Genomic DNA, 18,610 nt, shown 5'->3' with positions numbered 1-18,610 from the left:
AAGCCCAGACACCTGCTTAGCATAATACAAATGATCTATTGGACTTCCGTAGCTTCTATTTTTGAGAGAACAATTTAAAAGCTGGTCAAGAGACACGTCTGCCAAGATGCAAAAATAAGTGCATGGATTAGCACGGTGATAAGAATGGAAAAGATAAAAGATAAAAAATAAATAAATAACAACAAAACAGAAAAAATCAACAAGCTTCCAGAAATTAGACCTCAACTAAAATAGGACAGTGATCTCTGAGAAATGGAAAACCAATGAGATGAGTCCTATGACCAGCTTAGTGACTAGACAAGAGTTTTTAGGACCCAGGCAAGGAGGGGAGTCTAAGGGAGCTCAACCACCTCCCCAAGCTGAGAGAACTGGGAGTTCTGAGGAGGCTAAGGCAGCTAGAATTCACTGGCAGAAGAGCAAAAGGAGACCGCTACAGAAAGCTGCAGAGGGCACCTGGAGTCTTTAGCTGAACAATGATTAGCACACGGATGTCAGGAAACTATGTGAGGCAAGGGAAAGAACCTCAAGAAAGAACCAGAAGAAATAATCTCCAGACCTCACACTAGGCAGAGTTTGTGTTCCCACAAGGCAGGATGAAAAACCTATGTTTGCCAAGGCATGGGGATAGAGTATTCAGAAGACTACTTCAGTTGACTGGGGACAGTTAGCTCTAGACTAACCACTGGAAAATTCTGAAAGAGATGGGAATACCAGACCACCTGACCTGCCTCTTGAGAAACCTGTATGCAGGTCAGGAAGCAACAGTTAGAACTGGACATGGAACAACAGACTGGTTCCAAATCAGGAAAGGAGTACATCAAGGCTATATACTGTCACCCTGCTTATTTAACTTCTATGCCGAGTACATCATGAGAAACGTTGGGCTGGATGAAGCACAAGCTGGAATCAAGATTGCTGGGAGAAATACCAATGACCTCAGATACGCAGATGACACCAACCTTACGGCAGAAAATGAAGAACTAAAGGGCCTCTTGATCAAAGTGGAAGAGGACAGTGAAAAAGTTGGCTTAAAGTTCAACATTCAGAAAACTTAAGATCATGGCATCCAGTCCCATCACTTCATGGCAAATAGATGGGGAAACAGTAGAAACAGTGGCTGACTTTATTTTTGGGGGCTCCAAAATCACTGCAGATGGTGACTGCAGCCATGAAATTAAAAGACGCTTATTCCTTGGAAGCAAAGTTATGACCAACCTAGACAGTATATTAAAAAGTAGAGACATTACTTTGTCAACAAAGGTCCATCTAGTCAAGGCTATGGTTTTTCCAGTAGTCATATATGGATGTGAGAGTTGGACTATAAAGAAAGCTGAGTGTCAAAGAATTGATGCTTTTGAACTGTGGTGTTGGAGAAGACTCTTGAGAGTCCCTGGGGACTGCAAGGAGATCCAACCAGTCCATCCTAAAGGAGATCAGTCCTGGGTGTTCATTGGAAGGACTGATGCTGAAGCTCCAACTCCAATACTCTGGCGAAAAGCTGACTCATTTGAAAAGACCCTGATGCTGGGACAGATTGAAGACGGGAGAAGAAGGGGACAACAGAGGATGAGATGGCTGGATGGCATCACTGACTCAATGGACATGAGTTTGGGTAAACTCCAGGAGATGGTGATGGACAGGGAGGCCTGGTTTGTTGCGGTCTATGGGGTCACAAAGAGTCAGACACGACAGAGTGACTGAACTGAACTGAACTGAACTTAACCACTGGGCTGCTCCTATCTAATAAAGCTTAAAAGCAAGTCTTGAAAGGATCAAAGTGTTTCAGAATCATTAGACAGCTCCTCAGAATAAAGCTCAAGGATATTTACAGGAACGTACCTATGCTATATGACTGGTACGCAATAAAAAATTAAAAGGTATTAAAACAAATAAAAAATACAACCCAAAATATAGAGAAAAAGCAACCAATCAAAACTGACCCCAGGATGATAGTTATGGTCGAATTAAGAGACAAGACCATTAATTGAATTATCATAACTATATTCCACATAGGCAAGAAGGCAGAAGAAAGAAAGAGCATGTTAGGTAGAGACATGGAGGATGTAAAAAAGGCCCATATAAACTTCTAGGGATAAAAAGTACATCTGAAATGAAAAAATATACTGAGCAAAATTAATAACAGATTAGACAATGCATATGAAAGAGTACAAACCTGAACATTTGACAATAGAAACTATCCCAAACTGAAACACCAGAGAGAAAAAAAGGCTAGAACAAACAAACAACAGAGCATCATTTTGCTGTGGGAAACCTTCAACTGAGAACCTCATGTCAGAGCAGGACCATAAAGAAGGTTGAGCACCAAAGAATTGATGCTTTTGAACTGTGGTGCTGAGAAGACTCTTGAGAATCCCTGGGATTGCAAGGAGATCAAACCAGTCAATCCTAAAGGAAATCAACCCTGAACATTCACTGGAAGGACTGATACTTCCAATACTCTGGCTACCTGATGCGAAGAGCTGATTGTTTGGAAAAGACCTTGATGCTGGGAAAGATTGAAGGCAGGAAGAGAAGGGGATGACAGAGGATGAGATGGCTGAATGACACCACCGACTCAATGGACACGTTTGAGCAGACTCTGGGAGATGGTGAAGGACAAGGAAGCCTGGCTGTAGTCCATGGGGTTGGCAAAGAGTTGAACACAACTGAGTGACTGAACAACAACAACTTCAAGTGACCTAATGTATATGCAATTTAAGTTCCCAAAGGTGAGGGAATACGTGAAGAAAATAATGCCTAAAACTTTTCCAAGTTTAATTAAAGTTAAAAATCTACAAACCCAAAAATCTCAACAAATCCTAAGTACATGAATCATGAAGAAAATGACACAAAAACTCACCATAACCAAACTGCATAAGAGGGACTTCCCTGGTGGCACTAGTGATATGAACCCGCCTGCCAATGCAGGAGATGTAAGAGATATTGGTTAGAGCCCTGAGTAGGGATGATCCCCTGGAGGAGGACGTGGCAATCGACTACAGTATTCTTCCCTAGAGAATCCCATGGACAGAGGAGCTTGGAGAGCTACTGTTCATGGGGTTGCAAAGAGTTGGACACGTCTTAAGTGACTGAGTATGCACAGTGATTTAAAAAAACCTTAAAAGCAGTCAGAGAAGATGTCAATTTTAATGTACAAAGGAATAAAGATTTCTAAATGACAGTACAGTAAGCTTTTCATTGGAAACAACATGAGCCAGAAAACAGTAAAGCAAAATCTCTAAAATACTGAAAGTAAAGCACAATTAAACTAGAATTCTCTATCTGGTGAAATTGTTTTCCAAAAATTAAAGTCAAATATACACTTCTCAGACATGCAACAGCTGAAAAAATTCATTGCCAGGAGACTCATGCACTGTAAGAAATGTAAAAAAAGGGAGTCATTCAGACAGAAGCAAAATGATACCAGACTGAAATCTGGATTTTTACAAGGGAATACGGAACACCGGAAATGGTAAAAAGGTGAGTAATTATAAAATAAATATATTCTTACATTTAAAATGACTTTAAAAATTACTATCTAAAGCAAAATCAGTAGCAATGTATTTTGGGGTTTATAACATGAGTATGTAAAATGTACAGTAACAACAACAAAGGCCAGGATGAGGGAAATGAAAGTATACCACTGTAGAGTTCTCATACTATAGGTCAAGTGGTACAATATTACTTGAAGGTGGACCTCAGTAAGTTAATGATGTATCCTATAAACTTTAAAGCAACTGTTTTTTTTTAAAGGACATAGACACAGAATAAATAGAAAACAAAGAGCAAATTGATATACTCGGATCCAACCATATCGATAATCACATGAAATGTAAATGATCTAAATACCTCAATTAAAAAGCAAAGATAATCCGACTGGATTAAAATACAAGACCCAGCTATATGCTGCCTACAAGAAACCCATCTCAAATATAAAGACACAACAGGTTAAAAGTAAAAGACTATATCATGTGAACACTAGTCAAAATAAAGCTGATGTAGCTATATTAGTATCAGACAATATACATTTCAGAGTAAAGAATACTACCATGGATAAAGAAGATCACTTTGTAATGATAAAGGGGCCATAAAATCCTAAATAGCCTAACAGATCTACAAAAAAGTATGAAGTAAAAAAAATGATAGAACTACAAGGAAAAAATAGACAAGTATACAATTATTGTTATAGATTTCAACATCCTGTTTTCTTATTGATAGGACAAATAGATAAAAAGTCAGTAAAGATACAGAAATTTGGAAAAACATTATCAGACAACTTAACCTAATTGATATTTATCCCACATCCTATACATCAGACTACACATTCTTTTCATGTGCACAGGGAACCCTTATGAAGAAAATTCACATGCTGGGCCAAAAGATAAATATCAATAAACTTAAAATAATTCCAATTATATGAAGTATGTTACCTGACCATATAGATTTAAGTTAGAAATTAGTAACAGAAAGATATCTGGAAAATCCCCAAATATCTGGAAACTACATAACACTCCTAAGATTTAATGAAAAAACTCAGCCTGTTTTAAAGCAAATAACGACACATTTTTTTTCTCTTAGATTATGACTAGTCCTTTAGGACTGCCTGGAGATCAAACCAGTCAGTCCTAAAGGAAATCAACCCTGAATATTCATTGGAAGGACTGACGCTAAAGCTGAAGCTCCAATACTTTGGCCACCTGATGTGAAGAGTCAACGCCCTGGAAAAGACTCTGATGTTAGGAAAGATTGAAGGAAGGAGGAGAAGTGGGTGACAGAGGATGAGATGGTTGGATGGCATCACTGACTCAATGGACATGAGTTTGAGCAAACTCTGGGAGATGGTGAAGGACAGGGAAGCTTGGCATGCTGCCATCCATGGGGCTGCAGAGTCAGATATGACTGAGTGACTGAACAACGACTAATATACAGACAAAATGCTTTTTGCCTTCACTGCCAAGAAGCTCAGGGCTAAACAAAAGTTTAAACACAATAATTATACCTACTCAAATCATTCATTCATTCAACTTGAAGTTCTAACATTTACTTTTATAAAATCAAGTGATACAAAGTGAATATGATACAGTCCCTGTCCTGTAGCTCAGTTTTACGGTTAGGTATAGAGAACAGTATGTTTGCAAAGCCCTACTGTTTTTCTTTATTGAAGGTCTCTATTTTAACAGCCTTTTAAAAATGTGTCTTTTCTTTTAAATTGCTTTTAATCCTTTCCAGAGATAACTGTTGGCCCCTTGCCACATGCAACTAAATAATCATGCAGAAGAATTTTAATATCAGCCTAGGTTAAACATAATTGAAAATGTATGAAATTATGAAAAATTATAAGACAGTTGCAAGGCCAAATAGTGATGCTTTGGGGGTGATTTGTAGCAGTGCTCCGCTCTCCTGGAATAAACAAACTGAAGTTGATTATCTTTAAAATATCATTGGCAACAGTCTAGAAGTTTTGACATCAAAGGAATAAACAAATAACTAGACAAAAAGGAAAACAGTGCTGAGTTGGTGGAGGTGTTCTGTGAGTGAAGATGGAGCCAGACGGCACAGAAAGGACAACTAATGCTAAGCTGGTGCCACAGAGCTGTACTCAAGTGAGCTCATGGAGGCTGAGGTGGACCCTGAGCTCTAGAGTACTCACCCTGGGAACTGGCTGGACTCAGGGTTCCTCCTTTTTAAAAGGTGGGGCCACGATAGATGATCTCTAAGGTCTCTTTCAGTTCTACAATTCTGTGAACCTAGTTTGGCTGGAATATCAAAGTAAACATCCCAAGAAGGAGCTCTGTTGGAGCGCCCCACCAAAAGCTATTTAAATTATTAAAACTAGACTTGATAATACACATAACACATCCTCAGTGCTGGATTAAGGGTGGCATGGGAGAACAATTCTGGATTGCACAGCAATCAGGAGACTCAAGTCTGTTTTGGTCTGACTTTACTAAAAGATACAACACACTGCAGTTTAGTCACTCTTATTCTTAGTTTCCTAGGTGAGATAAAAGATGCAGAAATATATCTACATGCTCACTGTGGACAGCTAAGAAGGCATCTTGGAGGAGATGGACCTTGAAAGGATGGATAAAAGTCAAAAGGATGGGCAGTGCTAGTAACATGTATCCATGCTGCATGGTGTAGGAGAAGACATGTACTTTGAATTGATGCATTTTGTTTTAAATCTTGGTCTTGGCTCTTCCATCTGGGTGACCTTGGACAGTCCAGCTTTCTCAGTGTCCTCAAATCTAAAATAACAGGCTTACTTTATAGATTTAAAAATTAAAGATAAGAGCTACATAGAATCAAGCATTATACCGGGCATATAGTAGTCATTCAAAAAATAAAAAGCTCTCATTACTAAAAGACTGAGGATAACGGGCATTCCAGAGAGCAACAGGCAGGTAAAGCAGAGGATGTAGCTGGAAGGTGTGTAGGGGTCTGTCTGTAGAGTGCCTAACTAATCAGGGGAGTGAGGGATGAAGCTGGCCTCACCAGTCTGTTAGCTAAAAGCCCAGTTTGCAAGTGGGTTCTATGGACTTGAATTAGAGGTAGTACAGGGTTCAGTCAGAGGTGCAATTCAGACTCCATAGGGAAATCTGAGATAAAATGAGGGAAAATCAGGCACCAACAGCCAAGGCCAGAAATTAAACGCAAAGTAGCACGGGCGAACTGGGATCTTGGAGTACGGCAGGGATGGAGTGTGGATTATGAACACAAGGGCAACAAGCGAGGAGCATCTAAGGTAACGGCCTAGAACGTCCCTGAGTTACGGGCGGCTTGACTCTATTCGATGGTGTGGTGTTAGGGTCTCTCAGAATGCCATACAGAAGGGAGGCAGACATCATAGGCCTTATGTTGTACACTCCTGGGGCTGAGGGAAGAGGCATGCCAAGATAGTGATGCATCAGGTCTGGGGTTCAACTTCTCAACTCCAGTGGCCGGGTGAAAGGTACAGTGAAGAAGTTCCTATAAATGTCTAAGTACGACGTATGTGAGCCTGATACAAGGCAAAGGCAACGAGGATGAGAACAGAAAGAAAGTGACACATGGACCCATTTCAGGGGAAATTTCTGACAGGACATGGTGACTTACGGGATGTGGCAGATGAAAGAAAGAAAGAAGTGAACTACGAAGTTTCTGAACTGTAAGAAGAGGAAGACAGTGGCGCAGTGAGCAGAGAACATGGAAAGAGCTATGGGCGATGAGGAGTGGAATCACAGTGCGAGGATCCTGAAGGGCACAACAGGGCCAGAGCTTCCAGCAGCCACCACCCAAACCTTAAGCCACTTCATTTCCTCTGATGATACCTATGATTCAAGCTAACAGGGGTCATGGTGGGAGAGAAAGCAGTAAGCATCAAAAAATTCAAGAAATTCATAAAACTTATCTAGCACTTACCTTTACAGCTAGTATTTTCCCACTTGGGACATGATATGCTCTATGGAAAGAAAAAAAAAATCACTTGGGATTACTAAACAACCTCCAAAATGGCTAAGGACATAATATAAATATGAATACATCCTCAGTAAGAGAAATATGATACTTTTAGAGAACACTAATAACAGTGGTAATTTACATTTCTATTGAGGATCATGGTTTACACAGTGATTCATTATGTACTACCTTAAAATAACTCTGAGTTAATTCTGGTATTATTATCCACTGTTTAGAGTCCAGAACTCTGAAGCATGGAGAAGCTAAGCAGTTTATCAATGGCACAAGTTAATAAAAGGCAGAACTAGACATCAAACCCAAGTTTTCTGGCTCCAGAGCCCTTACAACATACTGGCACGGTATGTGGCAGTGTGTTCTCTGCTAAGCACGGTACAGAGCCAAATAAAATGGGAGGTTTCTCTTTCGTTTATCTCAATTATATACACAGATAAACTGCATCCCTACATTCCATTAAAATAATCTCAAAACATATGACTTTAAGATATAAATTCATATAAGAAGTCACAGAGTCACAAGGACCAAGTATGACAGTTATCTTTTTCTTAAAGCTAGCAACTCTCAGTATTTTTCAGAAAACTACAGAACAAGGCTTCCCTGGTGGCTCAGTGGTAAAGAATCTGCCTGCCAATGCCTGTTATTTTAGATTTGAGGACACTGAGAAAGCTGAACTGTCCAAGGTCACCCAGATGGAAGAGCCAAGACCAAGATTTAAAACAAAATGCATCAATTCAAAGCACATGTCTTCTCCTACACCGTGCAGCCTCGATCCCTGATCTAAGAAGATCTCACATGCCATGAAGCAACTAAACCCTTGCGCCCCAACTATTGAGCCTGTGCCCCAGAGCCTGGAAGCCGCGACTACTGAGCCGGGTGCTGCAACTACTGAAGGCTGCGCACTCTAGAGCCCAGGCTCTGCAACAAGAGAAGCCACTGCAAAGAGAAGCCCACACTCAAACTAGAGAGGAGCCCCTGCTCGCCACAACGAGAGAAGAGCCGACTCAGCAAAAAGACCCAGCGCAACCAAAAATAAGTAAAATTACATTCTTAAAAAACTTCAGAGACCAGTTCAAATGATCAGATACAGCGAAATAATTACAATTTAAATCAAGCAACATGAATACATTCATTTGTGAAAAATACTAAGGGAATAATGTTTGCAGAAATAAAATACCATCACATCTCATCAAGACTTTTTGTGTGAAATGAAGTGTGTGCCCATGTACTGCACTGACTGCACATCCAGAAACAGTACGCTTTAAATAAAAATTTCAAAACAAACCACATAACACAAACAAGCACTTTTTATGGCAAGTTCATATAAGTATAAAGGAACAAATTAATTTGGAAGAAGTAAAATCTTGCTCCACAAGATTTTACATATTAGCCAAGATCAAACTGGTCTTCTCGTAATCCAACTAATGTTAAGGTGTAACTGGGGTAGGAAAGATGTGGGTGAAAGAAATTTAGCTTCTCAGCAATTTCTCATCCTTACATGCTAAGCTGCAAACTACATTTTCCAGGCTCCCAAATTTTACTGGGTAATGACCTAGCAGTAAACACTTCTCATTTCTTTTATTGTTTTAATTGAGATATAATTGACATACAGTATTAGTTTCAGGTGTGCAACATAATGACTCAATATTTGTATATACTGTGAAATGATCATCACAGTAAATCTAGTTTACATCTACTACCACATAGAATTACTACAAAAATTGCTTATTTCGTAAAATAAAAACAAAACATATACTCCATCATTATTAAAAATGAAAACACCATTTTCTGTTGTTTTGGCAGAAATAATCATGCTGTTGCTCTGAAATTTTTTAACAGCTTTATTGAGGTATAATTATATTTGATAAAACTCACTTGCTTTAAACATACAATTCAAGATTTTTAGTATGTTTACAGAGTTGTGTGGTCATTGACAAGTGTTTTTAAAGTGACTGACTTATAGAAACGGTTCAAGTATTTGTAATTTTTCACATATAAAATGTTACAAATTCAGGTATGACTAAGAAAAAACATATTTCAATATGTATATAAATCCATATATAGGACTGCTACGAAAAATTCATTCTGCTTAAGTAGACAAAGGTCAAGACAATTATGGAAGGTAAACTTAGCCTTTATTTTATCAATTAATTATACAGAAATTCAGATCTATCTCACTATAGGAAAGGCAAGCTTATAAAAATCATCAATTGTTCACTTTACCAGAGAATACTTTAATCTATACAAATGTCTAAAGACTTTTTCTAAACACCAACCTCCCTATTACATATAAATACTATTCAACTGTAAAACTTAAATAATTTTTTAAAAATTTATACTTTGTATAAAGTGATATATATTTTCAAAAGTGGAACCCCTGTGTTATACTGGTTTTACAACAAATTACCACTTACTTTACTATGTTAACATAGGACTTTTACAATGTATGAAACTATATGTCATGATTTAATTCATGATATGTCTGAACTCATGCCATAAATTAATATATAAAAGCTTACACTGTATTTATTCAGTGCATGACAGAGAAGTTGCTGGCCTAAGCCAATTTGAAGTGTGATTTGAAAGAATTTAGCAGCTTTATTCCAGCTATATATGTTATATCATTATAACATTTAATAATGATATACTATTTTTCCTCTCTAATTATCATGGTGTCTTCCAATGTCAACATTTAAAACACTCTATATTACAAAAACTGAAATGTAAAGATAAATAATTGAATGCATACACAAGGACTCAAAACAGTGTTGTTACATTGGACAATGAGCAACACCTGGCTATATTAGACTAATAGCAGTTGATAGGGAAGTGATTAGCAAATAATCTAGTACATACTATATACCATACTGGACAGTTTAGCAACTTAATTAGCTTATCAAGAAAGCCGATCTATTCCAAAAGAAGGGTCTCCTATTTCCAAGTGAATTAAAACGGGAGACTTGATGATTTAATTATGATGCACGTTTATTCATCTGTGGAAGTTTGGGTTCAATTTCGAGCAATAAAAATGCTGTGGGGCTTGGTTTACAGTGCAATGACAGTACCAAATTAACATTTAATTTTCAAGAAGAAGTGGAAGACAAAGGCTATGCCAGGTAAGAGTCAAGTGTGTCCCTTAACTTTGCAAATGGCATTCTACCCGGAGACAAGGAATTTGTTTACTTTCAGTGGATACTGCATCTCAATTGTCTTGACCTTCCTCAACACATTAACTGTAAAGTGATTAATGAAGTTTGAATGGAGGCTCTGGTTACACCAAAAGACAACTATACACCTCTGCATTGTTTTAATTAACAGCTAACACTTCAAATTAGCTTGCTGTTGCCACAGTAATTACCTGTTCCAATGAGTGCATGAAGGAAGTACTTTTATAAGTTATTTTTAGTGCTGAGTCCTTGAGCATTCCACTTTGTGACCAGCACAGAACTTCTGGGAATAGTACCAGCCCTTAAAATTGAGCACACAATCTATACACACTTTAGGACTGTAAAAGCTAAGTAGCCTGGTATAAATTTTTTGAGTATTTAAAATAACAAGAAGACCAGCAAAAGAGAACATCTATACTTTTCATACTTTCTTTACTTTCTCTTTTCATTTGGAACAATAGGTTCCATATGAATAAACAAAAAAGTTGGTACCAACCCTTAATTTTGGTAGTACAAATTCAGGCAATGTATTGAGCAAGTCAGTAATATTGAATACTGTCTTATCTAATCCCTCCCTTTTAAGGCAGAAATATCTAAAAGGTTAAAAAACTGGTCCAAGCATACACAGTCAATGGCAAAGACAAGACTGGAACTGAGGCAGAACATATGTATTCTAGGAACTAAAAAAATACGTGGTAATGTTTAAGTTTTCTTAACTGCATTCTAGAGCAGGGAAACTCAAAATTCAAAACTTAGAAAGGCGCTGCCCTATTTCAATCAGGCTAAGGACCATCACACTAAATCTTTCCCAGCAAGGAAGCATTCTGCAAACACTGCCAACCTGTCAGGGGAGGGAGAGGAGGGAAGGCTGTATGCTCTAAGACACTGTCTGGGTTCTGATGCTAGCTCTGACACTTAATGTGAACATGGACTGTTATCAAACCTCACCTGTCTCTCGTGCCTTAAGTCTGAAAAGGGGAAATTGGTCCCTATGTTACAGACTTGTGAGGTTTAGTGAGAATAAGTAAAGCATAGAGGATAACGCCTGGCACAGAGTAAGTGGGTGTTACACGTTAGGAAGGTAGAGAGTTTCCAGGGTAGTTGGGTGTTTTAAGAGTAAAACCATTAAAACAGACTGAAAAAGCTACGTTTTCTGCTTCTGCAAATCTCCCTTATCCATAATACTTACTCTGCTCCACAAAACATCTTTCTGCCTCAGGCCCTTTCTACCTACATCTCAGCCTGGACCACTCTTCCTTCAATATTCACTTGACTTGTTCCCTCACTTCCTTCAGGTTCAGTGTTACTTCTCTGACTATCCTACATAGAACAGCTCATTCTCTCTTTCTTTATTCTTCATAGAATTCATGAACACTCTACTCAATTTATTATTTGTCTCCAGTCACTAGAAAGCAAGCTCTGTGAAAACAGGGACATTTGTTGTTGGCATCTCCAGTGCCTAACACTGTACTGGGCAAATTTTATAAATATTTGCTGAAAAAATGAATAAATTGCCCTTTTAAAAAATTATTGGTTTAGATTCTAAACCTATTAATATCCAATTTTTCTTTTCTTTTCTAAACTCATGAGCCCTTTAAGTATGACTGGGCTCATGAGTTTTTACATATGGTATTTTTTCACTGTTCAGTTGCAAATATTTTTGTCCCATTATAATGTGCTACACGACCCATAAATTATTCAGATGCGTGCATTTTAATTCTCAAATGAATGATAGGTTTAACATTATTATTAATTTCTAAACTAATTATATTATTGTCAGAAAAAGTGATCTGTAAGTTACAAACTTAAGTGAGACTTGCTTTGTGCCCTAGTATATAATCAGTTCTTAAGTTTTCTATACCTGTATATTCTCTCAATATGATTGATAAAGAGTTACATGATCATGTGATCAACTTGTTAATGATGATGTTAAAGTCTTCTATATCTTTAATTTTTATCTGTTTCAACTATTGGTTACTGAAAGACAATTCTCCTACTATGATTGTGGATTTATTAAATTTTCCTTGTCAAGCTTTTTTTTTGCTTTATGTACTTTAAGGTTATGTTATTAGCTATATACAAGCTTAAGACTATTATATATATATTTTCTTCTATCATTATATAGCAGTCCTTTCCATCTTCATCCCTAAAATAAAAAAAAAAACCCACAAAACTTTTTGCCTTAAAGTCTGCTTTGCCTTAGGTTAATATAACCACACTAGCTTTCTATTGATTAATTTTTACCTAATATCTTTTCCCCGACCTTTTCCTTTCAACCTTTCTCTATCTTCATGTTTTAGGAATATATTCTAAAATAGTCGAAAACAGCAGATAGCTGTATTTTTTTAAGTTCCACTTGCCCAATCTACTAACTGGCAATATCAGTCAGCATATATCTATAATGATTGATACATATAGATTTATTTCTACCACCTTATTCATTTACTTTTCACCTCTCTCCCTCTACTATACTGGATTGTTATTGTTGTTTAACTGCTAAGTTGTCCAACTTCTTAGCAACCCTGCAAACTGTAGCCTGCCAGGTTCCTGTGTCCATGGAATTATCCTGGACAAGAATACTGGAGTGGGTTGCTATTTCCTCCTCCAGGGGATCTTCCTGACTTTATCAAACCCATATCTCTGAAGTCTCCTGCACTGGCAGGTGGATTATTTAACACTGCGCCACCTTGGAAGACCTGATACGTGTAAACAATCCCCTCTTTTTTGGATTTCCTTCCCATTTAGGTCATCACAAAGCATTTAAAAAACTATTTATTTGGCTGTGCCAAGTCTTAGTTGAGGCATGCAGGATCTTTTGAGTTGTGGCATGTGAGATCTAGTTCCCTGACCAGAGATTGAACTCGAACACCCCAAAACTGACACTAGAGAGTTTAGCCACTGGACTACCAGGTTAGTCCCCTGGCCTCACTCTTGAATGACAGTTTAATTGAGGCAGTTATTTCCTTTTCATCTTGTGAGTATACCACTGCCTTTCAGCTTTCAGTACTATTGGTGCAAGCTTGCTATCCACAAACTGCTGGTCGATAAATGCCACTGAAGGTTCTTGGACAGAAGAGTGGTATGATCAGGCTTTAAAATTCTTACTCTGGCTGCAGATTACCACAATACTACTTGAAAGAGCAAGGAGCACTTAGAATGGGGTTACTATAGTCTACGTAAGAGGGCATAATATGAATCTAGGTAGTATTATCAGATGTGGAAAAGGGGACATAGAGAGAAGACTTTGGCCAGATATAATTATGACACATGGGGATGAGGAGGCTAAACCTAAAACTGCAAGTAAAGATCAGAGAATTATGGTGTTTATTAACAGAAATAGAAGACTCTTATCTAGTCATCCTTAAATATATAATTCTGCACTTTTAGCTTCATGAGGGCAGAGACCACATCAACTTCATTCAACAATGTGTATATAGCATCTAGCAAAATACTTAGCACATCATAGATACTCAAATATTTATGAGTTAATAAGTAAATGGTGTAGTCAGGAAAGGGGAGAAAAAAAAAGGAAACGGGGAACTAACAATTTCTAAGAGTCCACAGAATTATTCTGATTTTCATATGCTGTATGTAACATAAGTTACATTTCACAGATAATGACAGAAATGGGGATGTTAAGGTGATAAGAATTTATGAATGGCAGGTATAAGATTCAAATTCAGGTCTATTTCAATTTAATGCTTGTGTTCTTTCCAGTACAGACAGAGTATGCACAGGGAATGATTTGAAATAAGTTTACTTCAGGATAATGTGAGTGTTGAACATGGAATTCAGAAGAATGTACTAAAATTCCACATATCATATTCCCTATCCTATGGCTTATATTTCCCTATCCTGTGGTTGATGCCAATTCACCCACTGGCATCAACTACTCTGATGTTTTATGATTATTTTTCTTCAAAAGTGTTATGTAACTTCACTAGTATAAACTTCATTTAACTATACTGTAAACTCTAATTACCAAACAATACTATAAATTCTTAATATAGGGTCTGTATCTTATCCTATTTTATTGTAAGTTTCAAGTCAGGGTCAAGGTCCATTCTCTTAACTGCTATATCCCCAAATTCTGCCACAGTATATGACACACTCTCCTCTGAGATACCTAGTTTTCGTATTTAATAAGCAACGCACATCTCCAACTGCCAAGCACAACGGTGGGCACTGTGGCTGGGGTAGAGAACAAACCAGAAAAGGTTCTTGCTTTCCTGGAGCTTACTTTCTAGTGGAGTAAGACTGAAAATAATCAAATAAATACACAGTGTGTCACGTAGCAGAAGTGCAACAAAAAAGACTAAAGGTAGGGATATAGACAGTGATCAAGATTAGGGGCATTTAAAAAAAAATATTATAGGTAGGAGGAAATTAAGGAATGCACTGCTCATTCAGTTATATGTGAGCAGTAAAGGAGTATACCACTTAGATAGTCAGAAAAAGAGGACTGTGGACAGAGGAAATGTTGAGTTCAAGGCCTTAAGGTGGAAGTGTGTATTTGACATGTGTGTGGAAGTGGAAGAAGGAAGAAGACAAGGTGTGGGAGACAAAGTTAGAACGGTAATGGGAAGACAGACTGTTTAGTACCATTTAGACCATGATGAGGTCTTTGGCTGTCATTCTGAATGATACAAAAAGTCACAGAGTCATGTGGAGAGTTTATATTCAGAAAGATCATTTTGTCTGTCACGTAGAGAGAATGCTTTGTAGGAAATTAAGGACACAAACCAGAATAGTAGCTGGGAGACAAGAGATAATAGAGGCTTAGAATATGGTGGTAGGTCAGAGGTGGTCCGCTTGCTGAAACAGCTTTGCGGAAACACCAACAAGATTTGTGGGTTAATATAATGGATGGTCTGGGAGAAAAAGAAGAAAGAATGACTGGAAAGTCTCTGTCATGAGCAGCTTGTAGAAGGAAGTTTCCATTTACAAAGATTAGAAAAACTAAGAAGGAACAGATTTTAGAAGAAACCAAGAACTCCACTTTGGGTAACTTTCAAATGCCTAAGACATTCAACTGGTAATTAGATATGAGTCTTAAGTTCAGGGCAGAGGACAGGACTGGAGATATACATTTGGGCTTCATCAACATATAGATGATATGTAAGGCCATGAAACTACAAAATCTCACTTGGGAATTTTTTAAAAATATTTTTATTTATTTATCTGGCTGCATGGGTGTTGGTTAAAGCACATGGGGATCTTCAATCTTTGTTGTGACATGTGGAGTCTTCAGTTGAGGCACACGGGATTCTTAGTTGTGCATGCAAACTCTCAGTTGCAGCATGCGGGATCTAGTTCCCTAACCAGGGATCAAATCCAGGCCCCTTGCACTGGGAGCACAGAGTCACAGCCAGTAGACCACCAGGGAAGTCCCTCAATTAGGAATTAAATTAAATCGAGATGAGGTATCAGGACTGGACCCGAACAACTCCAAATCCAGCAATCAGGGAGCTGAGATGAAATCAGTGAAGGCGATGAGCAGGTACAAAATGTATGCCAGCAACGGAACCCACGAACAGTGCTCCCAAGGCCTCAATGTTGGCGCTACATCTCTGACACTGCCAAGTGCAGTACCTTGCTCAGGGCAGGTACCCAAAAGCACATGCGACCGACTTCAAAAGCAATATCTGGGGACAAATGCAACTAATCTTATTATTTTCTACATGAAGACGGGTCTAGTACAATACACACAAGGTTAGAGGTGTGTTAACTTTCATCTAGTTCCTAATAAGACTTTATTAAAAGATACATCAATCCAAAAAACTAAACAGAATTTCTTTAAGAATTTTTAAAAGTGTGTAAGGAAAAGGAGAAATTTGAAAATGAAATGTTAAAAAGTCCTACATTCACACAGGACATAAGGGAGAAGCAACCTGTGTTCACATTTCAACATCTGGACTCCCACACAAAGTTATGTCATGTGTAAGATCAATTGCATCTGTATTTTACAATGTTTACTGAAATTATTTATGCTTGGAATTTCAAATTCTAGGAGAACTGAAAAAATATGAATCGGCCCAGATGACTCCTGTTCACAAAATAAATAACCTAGAGCTGATCATATATTTTCTGATAAAGCTTGTACAATCTCATACAATTAAAGCAGGCATCTAATTTCTACGACACAATTCTGCATATTAATTTCTAAATACTTACTAATCAAATTATTTTCAATTATGAGAAGAAAGAATTTATAATAGGGAATACTTAAGCTTCTCTAATTGTGAGGTAGGATATAATTTAAGAATGGGGGACTGACCTATGATCTGATTGCAAATACTTCATATTTCAGCATAAATTATAATATGACATGGGATAAATGTCACTCTGTTAGTGAAACAGTCATCAAAATGACTACGGAAACACGACTCCTCCCTTTTTTTTGCCTCGTAGAGCCAGGACTTCAAGAGCAGTTGCACGTATGATGACTTTTAATCATGATAGCAAGACAAGAACACTAAAATGACAGCATTGCCACTGCCCTGTGAATGGGGCGGGGCAATTCTTTCACATACCATGTGGAATAAACGCCACTGACTCAAGTTCCTCTCTCACAGAGCATACCGCATAAAAGGTTAGTGAAAAGCGGGACGCAATTACTCTGTGAATTATTTATAGAGCACTATCAATTGTTGGAAATTCTCCAAATGAATGGGAAACTTAAGAAAAAAAGCCAGTCACTAAAATGGTGAAACCAGTAGTTAAGGTCTGGCTTAAGAATTACATACATACACAAACAAAACAAAAATATTTTGCTATTTTGTGAGATTAATTTTTTTAAAAAAAACCCTAGATGTTGTCTTTTAATGCAATGACATGCTTTCAGGAAACAAATGTAAACTAGCTATGGTTCAGTTAACGAAAATTTTGTTTTATTGTTTGATCATTTTAGAGATTTATTCTCTTGGTAGGTTTCTTTGGGGGTGGATTTTACCAATATGTCACATAACAAAATAGCCATCCACAGGGGAAAAAAAAATTCAAATAGTTTCAGGGAAATCAACACTGACAGTTGTTGTCTCCCATAATAGATAAACACATTAGCCAGGCTCTAGCTGTTAAAACAGGAAATCCAAAGTAAACAGCAGTTGTAAAAAGCTTTCATATAAACTGTACTAGCTCAAATAGCAGTCTATGCCAATGTTCCTTCTGCCTAAAAACCCATTACAAATGCTGACTACTGATTGTAAAATGATTTATGGTTAAGCAACGGGGCCCCCCAGACTGTTTAAGCATCAAATCAAACATGTTATTAGGTCACACATAGTAACAGCTCTTTCAAGATGCTGATCATACACAGGGCTCACAAACCAACCTAATGTTTCTGGTAGGGTTAGAAAGAGTTCCAACCAGAGAAGAGCTATTTCAACTCTACATTTTATGATTTCTTCTTCTATTTCCTTTGGTTCTCTTTTTCACTCCCACATCTGTCTCAAAGTTAATGTGGTCATCACTTCCTCCATATTTCTTTCATAAGTTGATAAAGCCTGATTCAAGCCTTTAACATCAACAAGAATAATGTCTTTTAATACATGGCCCAAGTGCATTTGAGATTAAGGAAGCTATACTCATAGTGATCTCTTGATCAAAGCTTTTGAAAGAATGTTAATGGGCAAAACAGAGGCAAGAGAAAGCCCAATGATGAGGATAGGAAAAAAATGAGGCAACACATGTGGGACAGAAACAAGAGTATCTTGAGGATTAACTAGCTAGGAAACTTCTTTCCTGAAATGGCTCGATTACAATATCATCTCTGCTCAGAGTGGAAAGCTAACAATAAGTCACTTTCCAAAATGAGATAAAAAAATCGCTATTTCAGAAAACCTCCTTCTACTAATAAGTAACATTCAATTGTGCTTTGTGGTTTATAAAAAGTTTTTTATATAAGGAAGCTATTTAAGTTGCACAAAAATGTGTAAGGCAGATATTCTTATTAGCCCCACTTTACATATAAGGAAACCAAGGCTTGGTGA

At 37.6% G+C, this 18,610-nt stretch overlaps 1 protein-coding gene across 3 annotated transcripts in view; it reads right to left on the bottom strand.

Annotated features, from left to right (window-relative positions):
* Positions 1 to 18,610, bottom strand: part of MAP2K5 (mitogen-activated protein kinase kinase 5) — a 261,148-nt gene that overhangs the window by 169,073 nt on the left and 73,465 nt on the right. For all 3 annotated transcript variants that reach the window (XM_065940825.1, XM_065940823.1, XM_065940824.1), the window contains exon 9: positions 7,402 to 7,441. In XM_065940825.1, coding sequence (XP_065796897.1) covers positions 7,402 to 7,441 — 40 coding nt within the window. The remainder of the gene's footprint in view (positions 1 to 7,401; positions 7,442 to 18,610) is intronic.

Source organism: Muntiacus reevesi, chromosome 7 (assembly GCF_963930625.1).
Source record: "Muntiacus reevesi chromosome 7, mMunRee1.1, whole genome shotgun sequence".
In the NCBI taxonomy this organism is placed as follows: domain Eukaryota; kingdom Metazoa; phylum Chordata; class Mammalia; order Artiodactyla; family Cervidae; genus Muntiacus; species Muntiacus reevesi.
The sequence above is the reverse complement of the archived record's forward strand: the minus strand, read 5'-3'. Positions and strand labels throughout refer to the sequence as shown.